This window comes from Arvicanthis niloticus, chromosome 12, assembly GCF_011762505.2.
Source record: "Arvicanthis niloticus isolate mArvNil1 chromosome 12, mArvNil1.pat.X, whole genome shotgun sequence".
NCBI classification, from domain to species: Eukaryota; Metazoa; Chordata; class Mammalia; order Rodentia; family Muridae; genus Arvicanthis; species Arvicanthis niloticus.
This window is the reverse complement of record NC_047669.1, coordinates 37,357,166-37,377,205: the sequence shown is the minus strand read 5'-3', so window position 1 is coordinate 37,377,205 and position 20,040 is coordinate 37,357,166. Positions and strand designations below refer to the sequence as shown.

Sequence of the window (20,040 nt, the reverse complement as noted above, 5' to 3'; positions counted from 1 at the left end):
GAATATAGAATATGAAACATAGAATATGCAATAAAATCTCAGAGAAAGTGCTTGCTGACATTGTAATTTTCTCTGAAGGTGACCCTTCCTCAAATAAAGCATTTAAATCCAAGACCCATGGAAAATATTTTTAAAACACTGTGTAGTGGTATCTGCTTTTAAAAGAATTAAAATTACTCAGTCTCTCCATGGTCACTAATTCCTGGGACACAAATAATTAAATCATTAATGTATATGTTTTTCTGAATCACAAACTTATACATCAAAGTATATGTAGCTGCCATTACTTTGCCTGCTTACTGTTTAAAAGATATTCCTTCTTTAACGTGGACCCTATGAGTCGTGACCAACATAGTTTCTGCTTGGAAACACATGCTCCAGTTTGCTTGTTACAGTACTAAGACCAGAGCAAGACTGACCAGATGTGGTATCTATGTTATACCCTTCTGGACAATAAAAGACATTAATCCAAACTTAATATCTGTAGTCTTGGTAAGATACTTCAGTTGCCACAAAGGATTGCAACTTACAAATGCTATGAATATTGTGTTCTTAATACAGACACAGAAAGAGAGAGAAAGATAAATAGATAAACAGAGAGAAAAAAACAGCCTAGTGCTAAGATTGCAAAACTTTGATCCCTCTCTAATCAATGTTTGGTGTACTAATATAACTTTACATTTTTTTCTGTAGTGGGCCTCTTGTCTCCTTAGATTGTTAGAACCAGTTAAAGGACATAGACTCCCCACTTAAAGTTTTAGCAGACACATTTAAAGCAAAAAGGTGCAAATTAATTTTAGGTTGAAAACGCCACGTTTCTCTGTGGAGACATGGACCACTAGTTCAGATGGTCTTATGTCCATGGTGAATCTGGGCTCTTGCCTGAGACTCATACAAACACTTTTACATATGTTCAAACAGAGGGAACACTCAGGGTGGTCCCACTTGAAGCCAGTGACTTATGACTGGGTTAAATACGCTAGAGACACACTAATAAAAAGCCTATGCCGGGGAAGACAGAGAGGCAAGAAGACCTCAGGCCTGAGAAGATGCATGTTTCTTTATTTGGAATAAAGTCCTGAATTGCTGACAATGTGAAGAAATACTTTTTAGCACCAAGTGCTTAAAGTGAAATGCTAAACGATTATAAATGTTTCTTTCCTACAGTACTTTTTCTGTCTTTCTGGTTAAGTGATAAGTGCTATTGAAAAGAACATGTAGTTCCTAGAAAGTAGATTTTTAAAAAGTATGCATATATCTGACCAATGGATGAATTAATTAATTAATATAAAAATGTAAATCTAATGAATGAATGAATGGATATTAAAAATATAAAAGGACATGCTAGAAATAGGCAAGTATATTTTGAAAAGCCTGAAGTAGCAAGTCCAAAGACTCAGGGAATATAGCAGGTACACTTACCACAAGGATAGAAATAATAATGCTATTCTTCACTGTCACAGAGAAGGTTTGAGTCTGGCCTAAGGGACAATATGTTATTTTTCTTGTTCTAGGTCTGAGGTGGTTCATCCATAATGTTTTATTTGTTCCCCTTCCAAGGTATGATGAACCTAGTAGTTTACAGCCATGAGGTAGCTCCCAGGGAATAGAGGCTACTGCATGCCTATCCTCAAGACACATACAGAATAGTTAAAAACAAAGCCAAGATTGAAAAAAAAAAAAAAACAGAGGATACAGACAAAATAAATGGCCAAAGGATACGAAGGCATACTTGCTTGGGTTGTGCTACGTTTCTATCTAATCCTAAGAATGACTGAACTACATTGTTTCCTTTTTATATTTTTAAATTTTTTTATGATAACAGGCCAATACAAAAGTAAAAATTCCATCAACAGGTAGAAAGGCAGAGCTGGCACCAGAACGATGCAATTGAAGAGGGACATTCATGCTCCCAAGGGAGTCACTGTGCAGGATGGAAATGGGAAGGCTAGGCCTCTGCCAACAATGTAAAGAAATATCTGGTTTCCAGTTGGACACAGGAAGAGGCTTAGACAAAAGTACAAAAGCAAGGGGCACAGACACAGATGATTTTATAAGACATCTTGTTTACATCATTACTTCAGCCCTATGAGGCTGCTAATTATCTGACACTTGCAGAAGGGAATGGCTACATCCATCCCCAGAAGCCCGACTGCGGAGTCAGGGTGTTGCTGTCCGAGGTTCTCATTTCCAGAATGAGTGCTCTTCCTATACTGCTGACATTCTCCCAGCATTCCGTGGGGCCCCGTGCCTGCCTCACCCCGCCACTCCTGTCTCCATTCTGCTCAAAAGTTGTTGCTTTATTCAGAGACTAATGTAGCTGTACACTGGGTGCTTGTCTTATGACTGACACTTCCTCTGTGATCATAGGAATACTACAGTCTGTTCTGAATCCTCCCAAGTTTATCCACAAATAAGACACCACGGAAATGAAAAAAAATAATTTTCAGGCAAAAATAAATAAATAAATAAATAAATAATAAAATAAATAGAAACAAAAAATTTCAGGCAATATGTATGCTCCTTTATTTTTTATTTTCCTTTAACTTATTGAAAAACTATTTTCATGCAATATGTTCTGATTACAGTTCTACAGTTTCTGTACCTTTATCCCCACTGAAATTCACATCCTTTCTTTCTTTAATTTGAAAGCAAACAAACATTTTTTAAAATTACAATAAAATAAGATTAAAAAAAAACCTGGAATATGACAAAGCAGGTGAACGAAAAGGCACAAGAAACACATAAATACCTTCTCACCTCAGAGATCCCATACAAACAAAAAACTGGAAACCATAATATATATGCAAAAAATCTGTAAAGTAAAAAACAAAAGGACCTCAAAAATGGGGTAAAAATCTAAACAGAGAATTCTCAAAACGGTAGACAGAAATAGAAATATCTGAGAAGCACTTAAAGAAGTGTTCCTTATAGGGAAATACAGATCAAAACCATTGCATTGCTTCTTATGTTTAAGAGTATCAAATCCAGTGATGCCCCAATTTGTGCCTCAGAACAACCAAAAGCACTTAAGCCACCATTGAAAAATCCACCTTTTTTATTGACAAAGAAAAAGTATGAGAGAAACAGATGGTTTTATTCACCCCAAAACAAATCATATTTGCATTGCACTTGGATATAACATTTTATGATAAGTGATATGAGATAAAAGAATAGTGTCCACTGCAAAGAATTGACATAAGAGAATAGATGTCTACAGCAAAAAAAAAAAAAAAAAAAAAAAAAAAAAAAAAAAAAAAAAAAAAAAAAAAAAAAAAAAACACTGACCTCATTCACAAATAAGCTCTAATGTTCACTGAAGGGAAACTGGTGCTTACAAGATTTATAGCATGCATTTAAACAAGTATCATGAAAAAAAAAGTTTAGCTGACACTGAGCATATATGTCAGGGGGGAAATGGTTGATTGTTATGTTAAAATTCCCAAAAGAATCATAGACAGAAAAAATGTCATTATTGCTTTATTAATCTTGTTTCTGCCCACTGTAAAGCTGTAGATGACCTACCTGGAGAGTCCTCATATATGCTTCCCACACACCTTAAAAATAGACTGTAGGGCACCACACGTGCCCAGTGTCATCTACCACTATTCTTTCCCAGGCTTGTAAAATGCATCTCCATTTCTAAATTCTTCTTCCTTCTTCTTCCAGACAGAGGAGTCTCCTTATATTAATGGCAGGTATTATAGTAAAATTATCATTTCCCCTGAGGAGAATGTTACATTAACTTGCACAGCAGAAAACCAACTGGAGAGAACAGTAAACTCCCTGAATGTCTCTGCGAGTGAGTATTTCATTTCTGGCATTAAAACCGTAAGAAAATTTGAAGTTATTCTTCATTAGCTTAACATCTTCAGTTCCATCTCCCTGTACTGCATCATGGTAAGTTTCACGCTTTTGTTTGGCATTTTGATATCATCGCCATGAGGTTCTGTTTTCTTTTTTACCTGGTTTCCATTCTTCTGCTACACTTGTCTTTACAGTTTAAGTCACTTCATATATTAGGACTCAGACACTTTTTCTAGGATAGAAATCCTCCCAAGAGCAAGGGAGAATAAGAAACCAGTTGCTCGTACTTAATCCATACTATGGATCCAAAGTCAGATAATTCAATGGTTATTTTAAAACACTGTTGTAAAAGGTATACACTTGATAAATTTTTAATTCTACCATTAGTTTGCATTAAAGTTTGTTATATATTTATCCTACCCTTATTTTATACAGAAATGCCACAAATTTGGCCAATTAACAAATTTGTAGTAAAAATGTTATGAAAATTAATAAAAATCAGGTTACAAAAGTTTTCCTTTTTATCATTGAGTTTGAATCATAATGAAAACACATGAAATCATCTTAGAGAAAATTAAAAGTATCTATCAATATTGAAATCCTAGCTTATATATTTTTGAGAGAGAGAAAACTTTTTTGAGAACCATGATTTATTAGAAAATTAGACACCATTTTCAGTCCCATTACTATTCCCATTGCTATGTTACCATGGCAACTTTAAATCAGGACTGACCTAGAGTAGGGTTCACTTTTAGACAGGATGCTAGCTGACCTGCTGCCAAATGTTTATTTCTTGATCAGTTGGAATCCTTGTATTAGTATGTTTTGGATATAATAGCTAGAAATTTATAGAACAAAACAATTGTCAAAAGATAATGGTCCCTAACAGATGGACTAAAATATAAAGGTCTGGTGGATTAGCTGGAGAGATGAACTAAACAAAATTAACTTTAAAATACAATCATTGACTTCTCACAGTATAATTCAGTCAGTATTGATTTGGACTACCTAGAGAGAACCCATCCTTATTCTTTTATTTTAACTGAACAGTTTTGTTTTGTTTTTTAACTTGAACCTGTTGAATGAGATAGTTCAGCTTTCTCAGTATTTAAGGCAGTCATTTTCAAACTCTGTCCTACCTGAGCACTTAAGAAGAGGAATGGAGGACTGAATTGTAATCTAACACCATAGAGGATTCTGATGCACACTCATGCGTGCTGAAAAACGTTTATGTAATTTAATGATAATCCACCACAGCACTGAGTTTTAACTAGCCTAAAACCATAGCACAATCAGCAACCTGGAAGTCTGTCAAGCATCATATAGGGTATCATGTAATCTCTAGAACACCCTATTTATAACTTGAACCCCAACTCTTGCTTTCAGGATATCATTAGTAGCCCTTCACACTAACAAATGAAAATCAATTCTCCTAAATAGGGGCAAAAAGAAAGTTTAGCACAGATGAAAAACTGAGTATCGTAGATTTAATAGGGACCACCTTGTTTCTCAAAAGAAATCATAGTGAAAGATACAGACAGTAGGAAATTAATATAGATTTTAGATAAATACTGCAGCTTGCTGGTATAAACTTTCTCTAGTACATTAAAATATTTGTATTTTTAACTCCTTTCTTTAAAAATAAGACTAATTCCTCTGTACAAGCATTATAGGGAAGTTTTTGCTCTATAAAGTGGGATTTTTTTCTTTGCCCTTAGCTCTAGAATAGCTGTTTTATTTAATTTATTACATCATACTATAATGGTAAAGGTGGCTTTCATTTATCAACAGATTTTGTTTTTAATTTCATATTAACATTTTTCATTTCAGTAAGTTTTCCAGAACACGATGAGGCAGACGATATAAGTGGTAGGTACTATGCACAGACTCTTCTTCCTTGCCTATCAGCTCAAGATTTATGAAGTGTCCTTGTCTGAGTGACTTCCTTAGCTGTCCAAAATTTGACTTGAATTTCAATACTGAATGAGACAAGATAGTCAATATTCTAAAAACTTTACCCTTCCAAAATCACAAGTTTGCATGTAAACCACAGTAGTGATCTCTTAGCCATCATTAACAATATTTCATCACAATGCCAACATCCCTTTAAACACTTTAGCACTGGCTATAGCTGCATGGTCTTTTCTTCTTTGTTATAGATGAAAACAGAGAAAAGGTGAATGACCAGGCAAAACTGATTGTGGGAATTGTCGTTGGTCTTCTCCTCGCTGCCCTTGTTGCTGGCGTCGTCTACTGGCTGTACATGAAGAAGTCAAAGTAAGTTGTACAGAAAGGTGCTTGCTCTTCACAGCCTCTGACTTGAATCAATCCAGCATGCTGAGTGTGCTTGCTCCTGCTGTGGATGTCATTTCTAGAATAATAGGACACATCACCATATTGAGTACACCACATTTTGTTTCACATCATAGAGAGTATGGGACCAACATCAAGGGTGTGGACAGAGGTGTCCTCATGTCTCCTTATCATTGTTAGTCAATGTTCTGAGACCAATTGTTTTTGTTGTTGTTGCTTTCTACCTAGGTAGGTTTTTTTTAAGCACTTGCAGCCTAGATATAAAACATTTTACATTTTTTGTTTGATGTTGATGAAGATTAGTTCAAAGAAGGTACATATTCCAGGGCCTGTGAGTGACTGAGCAGTGCCTGATCTGGCCAGGAATAAAATTGCCACTGGACTGAGGATATCTTCTATGTTCTAGTTAAATGACTTTATCCCAGATGAGAACCTAATTAAGAGGTGGAAAAATCATTACTTTGGCCTTAATGAAAACACTGATTAGATAAAATACTACAAATGCATTTAAAATGCTTTAGATAAGGGTAGATTAAAATGATTAGAATCATAAAGTGCTGCATTCAGGATGAGCCTTGAAGATCTAACAGGGCTTCTGCTAAGTGTCTGGTAAAGCTAATTATGATTATTGGTAAGTTCATGTCAAGATTTCGATGTACATGATTTCTGTAAGACAGACACATCCCCCACATTAGGCGGATGACATTTTGTGTGAGTTCCTAGTGACTACATTACCAACAGAAGTGGAAATGGAATGTCGAATTTCGCATACGTATTTATTTTGGTTTGGTTTATTTGTGTGTTTTGGTTTGTTTTTTGAACTTTGGAAATCTTGTTTGTGACTCTGGGACTCATTCCTGGTTTCAAACAAGGACTTTGAAATTACCTCTTCTAAGTGAATAAACTGTTTTCACAACAGAATATCTGTAGCTAGTACCAATCTGGAACATAATTTTCTGCTTTCATTATGTCTTAATTAATCTGTCTAAAAAATATCAAGAAATATATTTTATTAAAAGATATAAAGTGAGCTCAAACCTACATAATCTTAATCTCTCCATCTAAGTGTGTCAGCTCAAGATCTGAGTGGAGTTTCCTGGCAGGGAGACACATCTGGGAAAGGTGGATCTTGGAACTTTTGTAGACACCATTAATATTCATATTTTACCTGTGAAATGACTTTTTTATGATGACTAATTATAATGTGCAGAATTGTTTGTCCTAAAGACACAATAACTAGGCCTTACCCTATCTCAGGATGCTTTGCTATTCTTTGTTCATACAAAGTTTTCTGTTGTATTTATGACTGATATGCATGATGTCCATTCCCACATGGAGAGCACAGTCACCCATTTATATGATAGCTCATTCCTTCTAGATCAGTGTTTCTAATGCTGCCGCCCTTTGATATAGTTTTTCTCATGTTATGATGAGCGCCAACCATACAATTATTGTAGCTATTGCATAACTATAATTTTGCTACTGTTATGAATTATAATGTAAATATATGATATGCAGATGGTCTTAGGTGACCTTGTCACCTAAATATGTGATCTGACTCTCCACGGGTGTCACAACCCATAGGTTGAGAACCGCTGTTTTAGTGTATTTCTTTAAGACAGCTAGTATATTGGTTAGACTTTTTCAGAGAATGGAACATGTGTACATGCACATGTGGGGCAGGAGGCAGGGAGTATATAGGAGGGAAAGAAGGAAGAAAAGAGGAGAAATGCACGGGGGGAGAATTACCTTACATGGTCATTGAAGGTATAGTCTCTGGGTCTTTAAGTGAGAAGTTTGAGGTGCATGACATCAGGTGTCCAACTCGAGCCCATGTCCAAAAGACTGAGGACCAGGAGAACTGATTGGATAAGTTTCAATCTAGACTCAGTAAGATGGAGAGTATGAAGGGTCAGAGTTTCACCCTGAGCCTAGAGAGAAAAAAGTTCCAAAGTAAGTGCTGGGACTGGAGGTAGTCCTTCCCTGCTAAGCCTTTCTATGCTCTTGGTACCTTTAAGGATTAGATGACATACACACATAAGAGAAAACAATCAGCTTTACCAGATCTACTGATAACTATGTTCATCACATCTAGAAATACCCAGTGACACAATAGAATACTGGTTGATAAATGTCTGGCCCAATCAAGTTAATATATAAAGTTAATCATTACAGTCGATAATGAAACTTATATATGAACATTTCACCTACAAATATACCAATAGAGTTATAGGTATGGGATCTATGAAAAATCTAAAGAGGACAGCTTATACCACGTGAAAAGAAATGCAAAACTGTCAAGAACTAGGTATTCTAATACAGTAATATAGTAACCTTATACAAATCTCCCTGTATTTGCAAAACTTTCTTTATGATCAAAAATAGATCTCAGTTCATAAATCCATGATGAGAAACACATCCGAAAGTCTGGGGTCTAGGATTCATTCATTCTACTAGGACTTCCTATTTAAAAATGAAACTAAAATTTTTCTGTGTCAGGAAAACAAGCTGAGACACAGACTTCATTCTTCTGGGTTATGGTTAAATAAATTTCGAGTCCTAAGAGAACCCTCAACATCTTAATTATACTCTGTTAATGGCTAGTATCTCATCAGATATCTATGGCAGCCAAAAATCCAAGTCACTGATATATCAATGCTAGACACTTTGTTTAATAATGTCATCGGGTTAGGCCTCCAGCATTCCCTTTAAATTAAGGGCCAGGCTTAACCTGTGACAGCTACTTAACTGAAAAGTGTAGTAAACTTGATAGACTGAATATTATTGGTAATCAGTGTAATAAACTCTTACAAATTAAAGAGACTTTTATGAAGAATGTGTGGGAGTCTTCAGATTTCTAAATGCTTTTAATCCCTTGCCTGAGCCTCTGGAAGAAGCTGACATTTGTGCAATATGAGTGAGTGTTTAACCCCTTTAGATACTGGCAGAGGAAGTGTAGATAGATTCATCCTTAGAGATTTCAGAATCTCTAAGACCAATTTTTGCAATGCACTTAGCAAAGCAATGGAGTTTTAGCAACGTGGGAGGGATGTTCTCTGAATTAGTTAAGGTAAACATTATTGGAAAGGTAAGAAAAAAATGATTGCCAAGTAGAGTTGAAGAGTACATTCACTTATATATTTAGTGGTTTTTATATCCCATGTAAATTCATGTGCATTCGGCAACCTCAATAGTACTGCTTTTTCAATTAAGATTCCTCCTCGGACCTTGCCTTTGTACATTTAGTATCATGCCATGGGGAGGAGCATGCCACAAGTTTAAGGATGTCATGGCCTTTCCATTTGTATTAAAAGACAGGGTTATCCACGTTTGGCCTTTTCTTTCTACTTTTAATTTGGCAAGCATCCAGAAGGGGAAAAAAAGAAGAAAAAAAGAAAATGCCCCATTATTCCCTCAAACCATAAATTATAAATAATAAAGTAAAAGGTAGAGAGGATACAGAGGATATGCCGCCATGTCTTCTTAATTACAGTGCCACTGACACTAAGTGCAGGACCAGGGCTCCCCTCTTAGTACTGTTCTGACCTGAAAGCCCTCAGAGGGAAGGGCTCACATCAAAACACAGCATTTCTATTTTTAAAAGATCACAGTTTGCTTTCTGTGGAAAACTATGACTACCTGACCCTGTCATGAGTAATCTTGGATCCGTTGTGTATTTGGGGGAAATTGAAGTTATTAATATCTCACAAGCTCAATTTTTTACCTCTGTAGCAAGTTAGAAATATGTGCCTTTTAGTATTTGTATTGTGTGCACTTATAAATGAAGCCCTCAGAAAAAGCGAATTATTGTTGTTTTTGTTATCTTTTCCAAGGAAAGGGAGACATATCTCTCCTTGCCGTAAGCCAGGTTGTTTTCTGTATCAGGATTAGAATGTTAATGGACACAGAGTCGTGCTGTGAGATGCAGTACGATCTTCTTGCTTTCATAGAGACTCAGGATTTTTATCTTCATTTTTATCCTTCAATATTCTACTTACTATAAGGTCCAAATAGTCACTGTTAGCTAAAATGGAAAGGCTATTTTCTGATTTTTTTTTTTTTTTTTTTTAGCAGAGAACATAAGCATTCCTTACTTTAGTGAGAAATTTCTCAAAACAGTCTCAAAGTAACGGAAAGTGGTAGCAATAAACCCGTCTGTTTATTCTCCAAGTCAAGAAATTGCTGCCCCCTCTCAGCTGGGATTAGAGGTCTCTCCTCCACCTCTGGTTTTTCATGAAGGTTGGCCCAAGAGCAAACAAATTCTGCTGACCAAGGAAGAGGGGAAAATAAGTATTATCTTGGCTATGCCCCTAATCACCTGTGCAGGAGTCAATGGTCAGTCTGCTGGCGGTGGCAATTTTCCACTGCCAAGGTGCCTGTCCTGAAACTGATAGTTCTCACACCTTTTTGTAGTATTATTTAGGCACAGTATAAAATATAAATCACAGAATTTAACCCTGCAGTCAGGAATGGTTAATGCGTGCCTGTTTTTGAAAACTATAAAACTTATTAAATACTGCCGTAGAAAGTATTTTGTGTTAAAATTATAAAATTCTGGAGTCACTTATTTATTTATTTCAATGACACCTCACAGCATCAGGCTATATTTGTTGAGCTCACATGCTCAAGAACTTATTTCAGTTTACCACTCCCCATCCTCACTAAATTATCGTTAAAATAAAACCATCAGATGACTTCTCCACCTTCTTTCCTGGAGAACTAAAAGCAAGAATATAATCACTTGATGATATCACTGGAAAGAGCTTCTTCCCAGTGTAGTACCTTCTTGAGAAGATATTTAAATAACCGCTTTAGATCCTTAACAGCACTGCATTTTTAGATGGGTAGTTGAGATATAGATTTAGACTAGTCTACCTAAAGTCACATGGCCTATGGCAGAAGCTCGTTGACCTCAGGTGGTTGGGATCTGTTTCACACCTAGAGATTTCTCCAAAACACCCATGTTGATCCACACACCAGCCCTATGTGTTGTTTTTTCCTTTATTTATAGAGAACATCGTTCAGGAGGAACGATATGGCCAGGAACTTATAGTTCAAAACTGACACCAATGCTCACTGTTTTATGGTTACTATTGCTATGATGGAACAACATGACCAAAGTTACCTGGGTAGGAAGGGATTTATTTGGCTTACATTTCCAAGTCACTGTTTATCATCAAAGGAAGTCAGGACAAGAACCATATAGGACTGGAACCTGGAAGTAGGAGCTGATGCAGAAGCCATGGAGGGAAACTGCTTACTGGCTTACTCCTCATGACTCATTCAGCCTGTTTTTTTTTTTTTTTTTTTTAAAATAGAACCCAAGATCCACAGCCCTGGGATAATACCACCCACAATGGGCTTTGTCCTCCCCTATCAATCACTAATTAAGAAAATAGCGTCAAAGAATCAGTGATTCAAGGAATGATGTGGGGTCAGTCAGCTATGCTGTAAAGGCACACAGTCACACACACTTGGTAGATGAATCATTCTCCAATGAGCAAACTCCAACCATTTTATATGTACGCATACATACACATACTCACTTTTCATGGATTGGAGTAAAGCTGTAACCACTTTACATACATACATTTGGTAGATGGAGCAAAGTTCCAGTGAATAGACTCCAACAACTTTATTTTTTCTCTTAATCTTTTTATAGCATCCACAACAATGTTCTCTATGGAAGAAAAAGTTTACCTCATAGCCACAAGTTACATATTCTCTGAAAACAATCACAAAATCATACTCTTCAAAAAATTAACATCAGTGCACAAAAGGAAATTACAACAGGATTGTTGATTATGTATTCCTCTTTTGAAACTGATACATTTTATCAATCTTTCTCTCCACAAGCTCATCATAACCAGAGCAACAATTCTTTTGTCATTGATTAACAAAGTTTAAGTAAGCAAAGTCTATAGTAGCAAGGTCTTTTCTTCTTTTAGCTGACAACAATGTGTATTTGCTGAGAAATAGATAGTCTATCTTACATCTTATTTTTGAAGTCTTCTTCAGCTAGACTGGCTAATCATCTGTTTTCTATTCTATGCTCAAAATTATTTATTCTTTGTTCATAATTGTGGCTTTTCATGGTGCACACCAAAACCTGTGACCACATCCCTAGATCACAAAATCCAGGAACTCAGACTTAACTTAGAGGGAAATGTTTTCTTTGATGATTAACTTATCCCAAGCCTATTTCTTTCTTCCTACTACAACTATGTGTTTGCAATGCTTGAAAGCTCACTGTACCCTTTTTCTAACCTATGAAGCCCATACTATTCTACAAGGGAGGGGCACATTCTACTCTTAAATCTAACTTTACTGTATGTTTCTGACAAGACAACTTAAACCATCTCCTTAAATTTTCTATCAATTTCCCTAACTTCCTAAAAACATTTAAATCAAATCAAGAGTTCCATAAAATCATTAATTCATCTAAACAATATTATTTTATGGAAGTCTGTCTTCATATTTATCTGTGGGAAAATTGTTCAGTTTTTGAGTGGGCTCTCTCCAGAAAGCTCTCCTACCCATTGCAGATCCTTCCTCGTGACATCTTCCACTACAGGCTTGCCCATCTTTCTCAACTGAAGTTTCCTTCAACAGATGACTGAAACTGTATCAAGATGGCATAAAACTAGCCAGGACATCCATGAAGCCCAAGCCTCCCCTTGCTGCCTCCCAAGTTTCCACTCCCATCATATTTATTAAGATTCTATTATTTCAATTTTTCTCTTACAACCAAAGTTACCAAAAAGTTACCGGTAGAAAAATGTTTACATTAGCAGTGATCATAATTAGTAGTTTAATCCATTTATAAAGGACAAGCGCTTTATAAATACTTTATCCTTCAAAACAGTGAATACATACTTCACTAAAGAGAGTGACTTAAAGAAAATCTTACCTTTGTCGGTTAGAAATGGAGTTCTAACCCACGTAATTCTTTCAAATCTCTGGAAACCATCCAAGATTAAAAGAATATATTTCATAAAATTCCATCTAATTAAAAAAAGAGGCCACAAATTTGAAAGAGAACAAGGAGAGAGATACAGAAATTTTGCAGGGAGGAAAGAGAAAAAAGAAATGATGTAACTATAAGTTCAAAAATAAAATAAAAAATTGTTAAAGTAAAAATAAAAGACGAGAGAAAAGTTCTCAGTAAAGTGTGTGTGAATCTTACCTGTCCACATGCAGCCAAGGGTGTCCTCTCCTTCTCATCTCCCTACTCCCTACCCCCATGCCACCATCAGCCCACCTGACAGTGGTACACCTTAGCAGGGTTGCACAACTATGCAGCGCTGTGTATAGAGCCTAAATTCTAAGAAGCTGGAGTCTGACTCCTGCCTTTGCTACTTGCCTACTTGCCAGTCGTGTGGCTGCAGACAGGTTTAGTTTAGAGACTTCCTTGTAAAAATGAAATGGACCAACAATAAACAGTACCAAGTGAAGCACTTGGCCTAGTGTTAATGGTGACTGTGTCAGGAAGTGGCATAAAGACAAGAAGGGAGAAAGTCCTTGTTGTTAACTCTTTCTCTCTTTGCTATTCTTTATTAGTTTGTTTCCTATCCGTTTATAAATTTAAAAGTCATTGGTCTCAAGCTGTCCAACACATATTCCATAAATACACTGCAAGTTTTGTGTTCTATGGAACAGACTCTTTTTCCCACACTGCAAGCAAGGGTGGCTCCACCTGCTTTTGCCTGGATAAACACACTGAAGGATGCTGGGATTCGCCCTGAGGACTATCATTTTCCTCCAGAAAATTTGTTCACCGCTCTCATCTTGACACCTCTTTTCCTTCATACTTTATGGAATCACATAATTTGTAGTAAATATTCGGGCAACTGTAACCACCTATAAATAGGACTGAATTAAAATCCCATCAGCTTTGTTGTTGTTCCTGTTCCCGTTCCTTCGATTTCATTCTTCTCAAGCATAAATATTTTTTCACTTACTATTGCATATTTTTTTTTTGCTATTTAGATTTACTGTTCTCTTTTCCTAATTATTTGAAATAAAAATAGAGAACATGGATTTTTAAGCTTTTGTGTTTTATACCACAGCATTTAAACAGCCAATCTCACATGGAGTAATGTATCACTTATTATTTAAACATTTTGTTTTTAATTTTTATTTATTTATTTAAGTATATGGATATTTTGTTTATGTGTATGTATGTGTACCATGTGTGTGCCTGGTGCTCACACAGATTGGAAGATGATGTGGGACTGGAGTTACAGATGGTTGTGAGTTACCATGTGGGTATTGGAAATTAAACCCAGATCCTCTGCAAGAGCTGGCAGTGGTCCTAACTGCCGAGCCATCGCTACAGCCCACTACTGTGATACTTATATTCCATAAATAGTAATAGGCTGTGTTTTTCTATTTATTAAGTTTAAAATATTTTTTAAATTCTTCAGTATATTCTTTGTAATCACATGACTGGTGGTCTATTAAATCCCAGATATTTGTCATTTAACTTTTATTGTTGTTAACACTGTCTGCTCCGCTAAGCATTTCATTTGTGATCTACTTTAGGATTTATTTTATATAAGTGATTCCTAAGATCACTTGAAAATAAAAGTGCATTTATGATCGGTGGGTAAAGTCTTCTGGAATGACTGGGGTCAAGTGAAAAATAACCATTTAACTCATCTTAGTCTTTTATATATCTTCAAATATATGAAATTATATTCTGTGTAATGTGAGAAATTTGTAGGCATGTGCTTTCATGTTTCCATTACATATTTTTTGCCTCTTAGGATATTTTTTACCTTGACATACTTAGAATCTTCACTATCTTTTGATATTATTTTTTGCTCTAACTTTTTTTTTCTTTTGTTGTCATTAAAATAGGATATCACTGTGTAGCATAGGCTGGTCTCAGACTAGCGGACTTCTGCCTCAGCATCTCTATTCCTGAGATCAAAGCTGTGAGCCACCATGCCCAGTTTAGTGTCTCTTAGAACAATGAAGAGTATTCCTTTTCAATTTACTTGGCTGTTTCTCCTTCTAGAACTGCAGTGTGTTTGAAAAGATCTAAGATGTTTGTGACATCACTCTACTACAGTCCAGTGGTTCTCAACCAGCTGGTCACAACACCTCTGGGAGTTGAACCAGTTTCTTATAAGGGACCACATATGAGACACCCAGTATATCAGATATTTACATTATGACTCATAACAGAATTAAAATTATAGTTATGAAGTAGCAACAGAACTCATTTTATGGTTGATGTCATCACAAAACAAAGAACAAAGAACTGTATTAAAGAGTCAAAGCATTAGGAAGCTTGAGAATCAGTGATGTAGTCTAAAACCTTTACCTCATTGGGTGGCGTGCATGCCTACTGACAGGAAGTGACATGAGATTTGTTTTTCAAAGTCATGATATTCTCCCACGTTCAGACCTTTTGGATATACTCTCTTTTGTATAGATTTTCAAGTCTTTAATCTTTGGAATATTGAGCAATTTAAAAATGTCTCAAGTTCCAGGCCAGTGAGAGGCTCAGACAGACAGACAGACCTGGATGGTACTTCTCTAGAAACAACCAGGTTTTCCTCTAGCCTCCATATGCATGTACATGCACACACACATGTGCATGCAGACATGCTCATGCAGATCCATAAAACTTTGCTTTTTAAATTTTAGAATTTATCTTGAACTATTTTTATAGTTCTATTCTTTTTACTCAAGTTTTTTCTATTTTAGTGCTTGAGGTGTTAATAAACTCATTTAATGAATTAAAATGATTTCATAACTTCTAATTTATAGTTCTAGACTCAAGGTGTTCGTTTTAGTTTTAGAATTTTCTGGTTTTTACACATCTTTTTCTTTATAATATTTACAAAAATTTAAATTCCCCCTTTTATAAGGCTCAACTGACAATTTAATTTCTTGAGTATGTATTCACCCAGTTTTCACTCAGTTACTGTGACATTTGTTTTACTTAATTTCAGTAATTTCTTATTAGTCGGTGTGCACTTTGGCATTGTATTGCTACACACTAATTTCTGTTTAGAGTCATACTCAAACTACCTATGAATAGGCTTAATATCTTTGAAGGTTCATTTTACATTTTATTAGGATAGGCACATCTGATGTCACAGACAAAGAATCAAGGAAAGCCTCCTATGAATTTCCCGTGTTCGTCTCTGCAATGTTTCACCTGTCTTCAGTAATTCTGCTGACTTCATTCTGAACCCAAATTGGACTTTTCCTAAGATCTGTGCTTTGCTTGCACCCAAATTTTTGAAACACAATCCAGATAGTGCATACTGGCACATAATCTGCATAATCAGAGAGGACAGCTCTTCTAATTTTCTTCTTTTAGAAGTCACAGACATTTTTTTATTCCTGTTACCCACCCCTCAACAGAAAATTGAAGTGTTCCTTCTTATGTTTTTATATTTTAACATACCTGTGAGCAGAGAGGTAGCTTAGTACATATTATTTCTGCATGCTCATGCACACTAATTGTTCATCTAAGTGTCAGTTAAGTTATTGTGAAAGAGATATTAAATTCTACACTGTTATCTATTCACCCCTGTAGTTCTGTTCATTTTTACTTTATATTTTTATTAGGTGCATATTCTTTTAATTTGTATGACTTCTGGATGTATCAAAATTTGTTAGTGCACATAAAATAAAATTTACCAATATGCCTTATTATGAGTTTTAGATCGTCTGATATTAACAGCTATATTAACCACAGTGTAATTTTATAAGTATGCATTTTCCATTTTTTTAATCTTCAATTCTTTAACTATGTTTAAGAAGCATCTCATATAGAGTAGAATGGAAATGGAATGGTGAAATGATATAACTATATTATAGTCTCAAAATATAAAGGCACTAATTTTTATAAGAGATGATACTGAGATTAGTTGTATTCTCTTGATTGCCATGATTTTTTGGATGTATAAAACTATAGTTATTAAAGTATATGCTTAATATCTGATGTGATATTCACAATACCCTGTGTAATTGTAATTTAGGAGGTTCTGTGTAATCACAGAACCTCCTAAAATCATGGAGTATGACATTATTCTAGTTCTGTCATTTCAGTGTAGGAGTTTTAACTTCCCCTACATGGGACAGGAGCAGGATGTGACAGTGAGGATGAGAAGGTAGAAACTGAAGTACACTGTGTCTGATTGGTCTATGTAGTAGAATAAATGGCTCTGTGCTCCACCCATATTCTATCCACTATGTTATGCATTGTGAATAAAATATAAGTTAAACACGTCCTTTGTTCTCAAGGATCTTCTGTTTTATCAAAAAGAAAATCTAAGGGGGTTATTCACATTTGATACTTTGTATGGCAGATGACTGGAGAGCTCAGATGTTGAAGGAAAATATGTCTTTCTCTACATTTTAGGGCAAAGGGGAGATATATGTAGGATCTTGGGATGCCTGAGAGTTTTGTTGTTTAGGAAAGGTACAGATCACAGGTTGAATGAACCTTATTAAAATTGCACCTAACCCCTACCCTAGCAGGATCCTTTGTAGAGGCATGCTGATTACCCTCCCATCATCTTTATTTAATCACAGGAAGGCAGGATATTCCCAGGTTGTTTTGTTTTGTTTTGTCTGTTTTATACAGCATTTTAAAAAAGGATTGGATAAGCACAGAGTAAATACATACAATAAATAATCAACAGAAAACTTAGAGAAAGAAAACAAATACCTAGATAAGGGAACCACTACAGCTAATAAGCAAGAAGGATAAAATATCTATGTTGTATTAAAATATCCAGAAATCAAATGAGGAGAGGCAAGTAAAAGCATAAGAAACATACCATGCCCACATGAATAGTCTCAATTATGTGTCTGAAGGCCTAGAAGGACTAAACAGCATGCAACCCATACTGGTTGAACAGATATTTTTATTAGGTCCATATACTTTTAATTGGTACTATTTTTACCCATGACCATTGTGCTTCTCCATTCTGCCTCACCACAGGGGTGTATGAACTCCACTCATGCAGTCAAAATGAAGAATGCTAGACTGTATTTACCCTATGCAAATATTGGGTGATGGGCTTGAGGGAAGTGCCATGTACCACTCGGGGTGTGGAAGAATGCAGTCTAGGGTGTGGACCTCAGCCCAGATGAGGAACAAGGCAGGCTAAGGCCAAAGAGTCAGGGGTTCCCAAACTCCCAGACATTCAGACACCTCTAGAAATCGCAAGGAGTTGGGAATGGAGGGGGCCCGCAGGCTGAGGACAACAAGCTCTGGCTGAGTGGAGGAGGAACTGCAGCTTAGCTCAGGGAGAGAAGGTTCAGGAGCCTGGTGTGGCCTTGTGCTAGAGAGTTAGGCAAGGAAGCTCTGTGGATGAAGGCTTCCTCCAGACTCCCAACTGTGATACCCCATGGAGAGTCCTGGTTTGTCCATACTGTTTATTTACTGTCCATCATGGAAAATGGGTGCATACAACTTCCTCGGGTGGACCAGAGATTAAATACCTTTTGCAGGAAGGAATGTTTGGGAAAGTAAGAACTCTGTTCTGTGCTACATGGCCAGTGCTCATGTTGTTATGTAGGGAGTGTGGTTACATGTTCCAGGCCAGGAATCTGGTAGGGAGTAGGGAAACGCCTACCATCCTTAGATGGGTGCCAGGGATTCTGAACCCACTCAAACTTACCAGGTTTCCTGGCACGGTCCCCCCCACAGATTTCTTTTACCACAAACTATAAATGTTACAGACTTAAAGTTGACTTTCACTAAAAAGTCAAATACCAATGAATAGGTATTCTATGATTCTATTTATCTATAAAATATATGAATAGCTAAAACTATCCTGTAGGAACTGAATTTGGACCACTTTGAGGAGGAAGTAATGGCCAAGGAAACGTAAAGGTCTGTCACTGCTTTATTTCTTGAGTTCAGTGCTACTTATATTTACGTAGGTAATTTTTCAAAATTCACCAAATTTTCCTCAGATAGGTGCATTAGCTTGAGTGGGTAGTATTATTCAATACAGCACTTTTCCAAGGACTCACAGATGGACTGAAAGTATGAGAAATCATTGAAACTCAACTCCCTACCTTTATATCTATAATTTATATTCCTCAGATTTGGGGGAGGCATGCAAAACTTTGAGATAAACAAGAAAAGAAGGAAAAACTTCATCTGGGCCCTATGGTTACATTTTTCATCCATCATTAGCTTGGGTCTGTTGAAATTCATGGCAATGCATGTCTATTGAGATAATGAAGAACCATCAAAATATTTTTTTTTACAACAAGAATAAAATTCTTATTAGAAATGATAACAATTACTTCTCTGGTAGCATGAAGAAAATAAGTCCAATTTATACCAGAGTGCAACAAAATTGTACAGTCTGGTTTCAAGATTAGTTAATACCATTCAGCTTAAAGACCTATTTACTTTTTCTTTCAACCGTGTTGTTCTCAGCCAATCTTGGCAGGTCTGTAACTTCCCATCCTAACCCTCACTTTTCAAAAATATTTTCAGACTAGAACACTATTTATTTTTGAGTAACTATGTGATATTTCTTTCTCTTGTAGAACTGCATCAAAACATGTAAACAAGGACCTTGGTAATATGGAGGAGAATAAAAAGCTAGAAGAAAACAATCACAAAACTGAAGCCTAAGAGAGGAGTGGTTTGGATGTTCTGGTAAGTGGAATTGGGGGACTGTCTGTTGAAGTTACTCTTAGGAAGTGAGGAAGCCCCATGGGGATGAAACCCAAGCTTCACCTGCAGATAATTCTTAATTACAACTCCCCAATGGGCTCTTCCCAGTTTCCTTAACCTCCTCAACATAATTATTATCCATTGACTAATAAAACCCACTTTTTAGATTTTTAGCATCTCATTTGCATTTTGTTTTTTAGTGCCAAAAAGTTTTCTTGCATACAAAGAGGATTTATTTTTCTAAGTTGGTA

General features: G+C 36.0%; 1 protein-coding gene across 4 annotated transcripts in view; it reads left to right on the top strand.

The window, feature by feature from the left end:
- Positions 1 to 19,771, top strand: part of Alcam (activated leukocyte cell adhesion molecule) — a 186,594-nt gene extending 166,823 nt beyond the window's left edge. Inside the window, exons 12-15 of one of the 4 annotated variants that reach the window (XM_034515732.2) lie at positions 3,670 to 3,802; positions 5,638 to 5,676; positions 5,967 to 6,084; positions 19,660 to 19,771. In XM_034515732.2, coding sequence (XP_034371623.1) covers positions 3,670 to 3,802; positions 5,638 to 5,676; positions 5,967 to 6,084; positions 19,660 to 19,747 — 378 coding nt within the window. In that variant the 3' untranslated portion in view covers positions 19,748 to 19,771. The remainder of the gene's footprint in view (positions 1 to 3,669; positions 3,803 to 5,637; positions 5,677 to 5,966; positions 6,085 to 19,659) is intronic. The other 3 variants (XM_076943015.1, XM_034515733.2, XM_076943016.1) reach the window with 3 other exon arrangements.
- Positions 19,772 to 20,040: the final 269 nt, after the last annotated feature.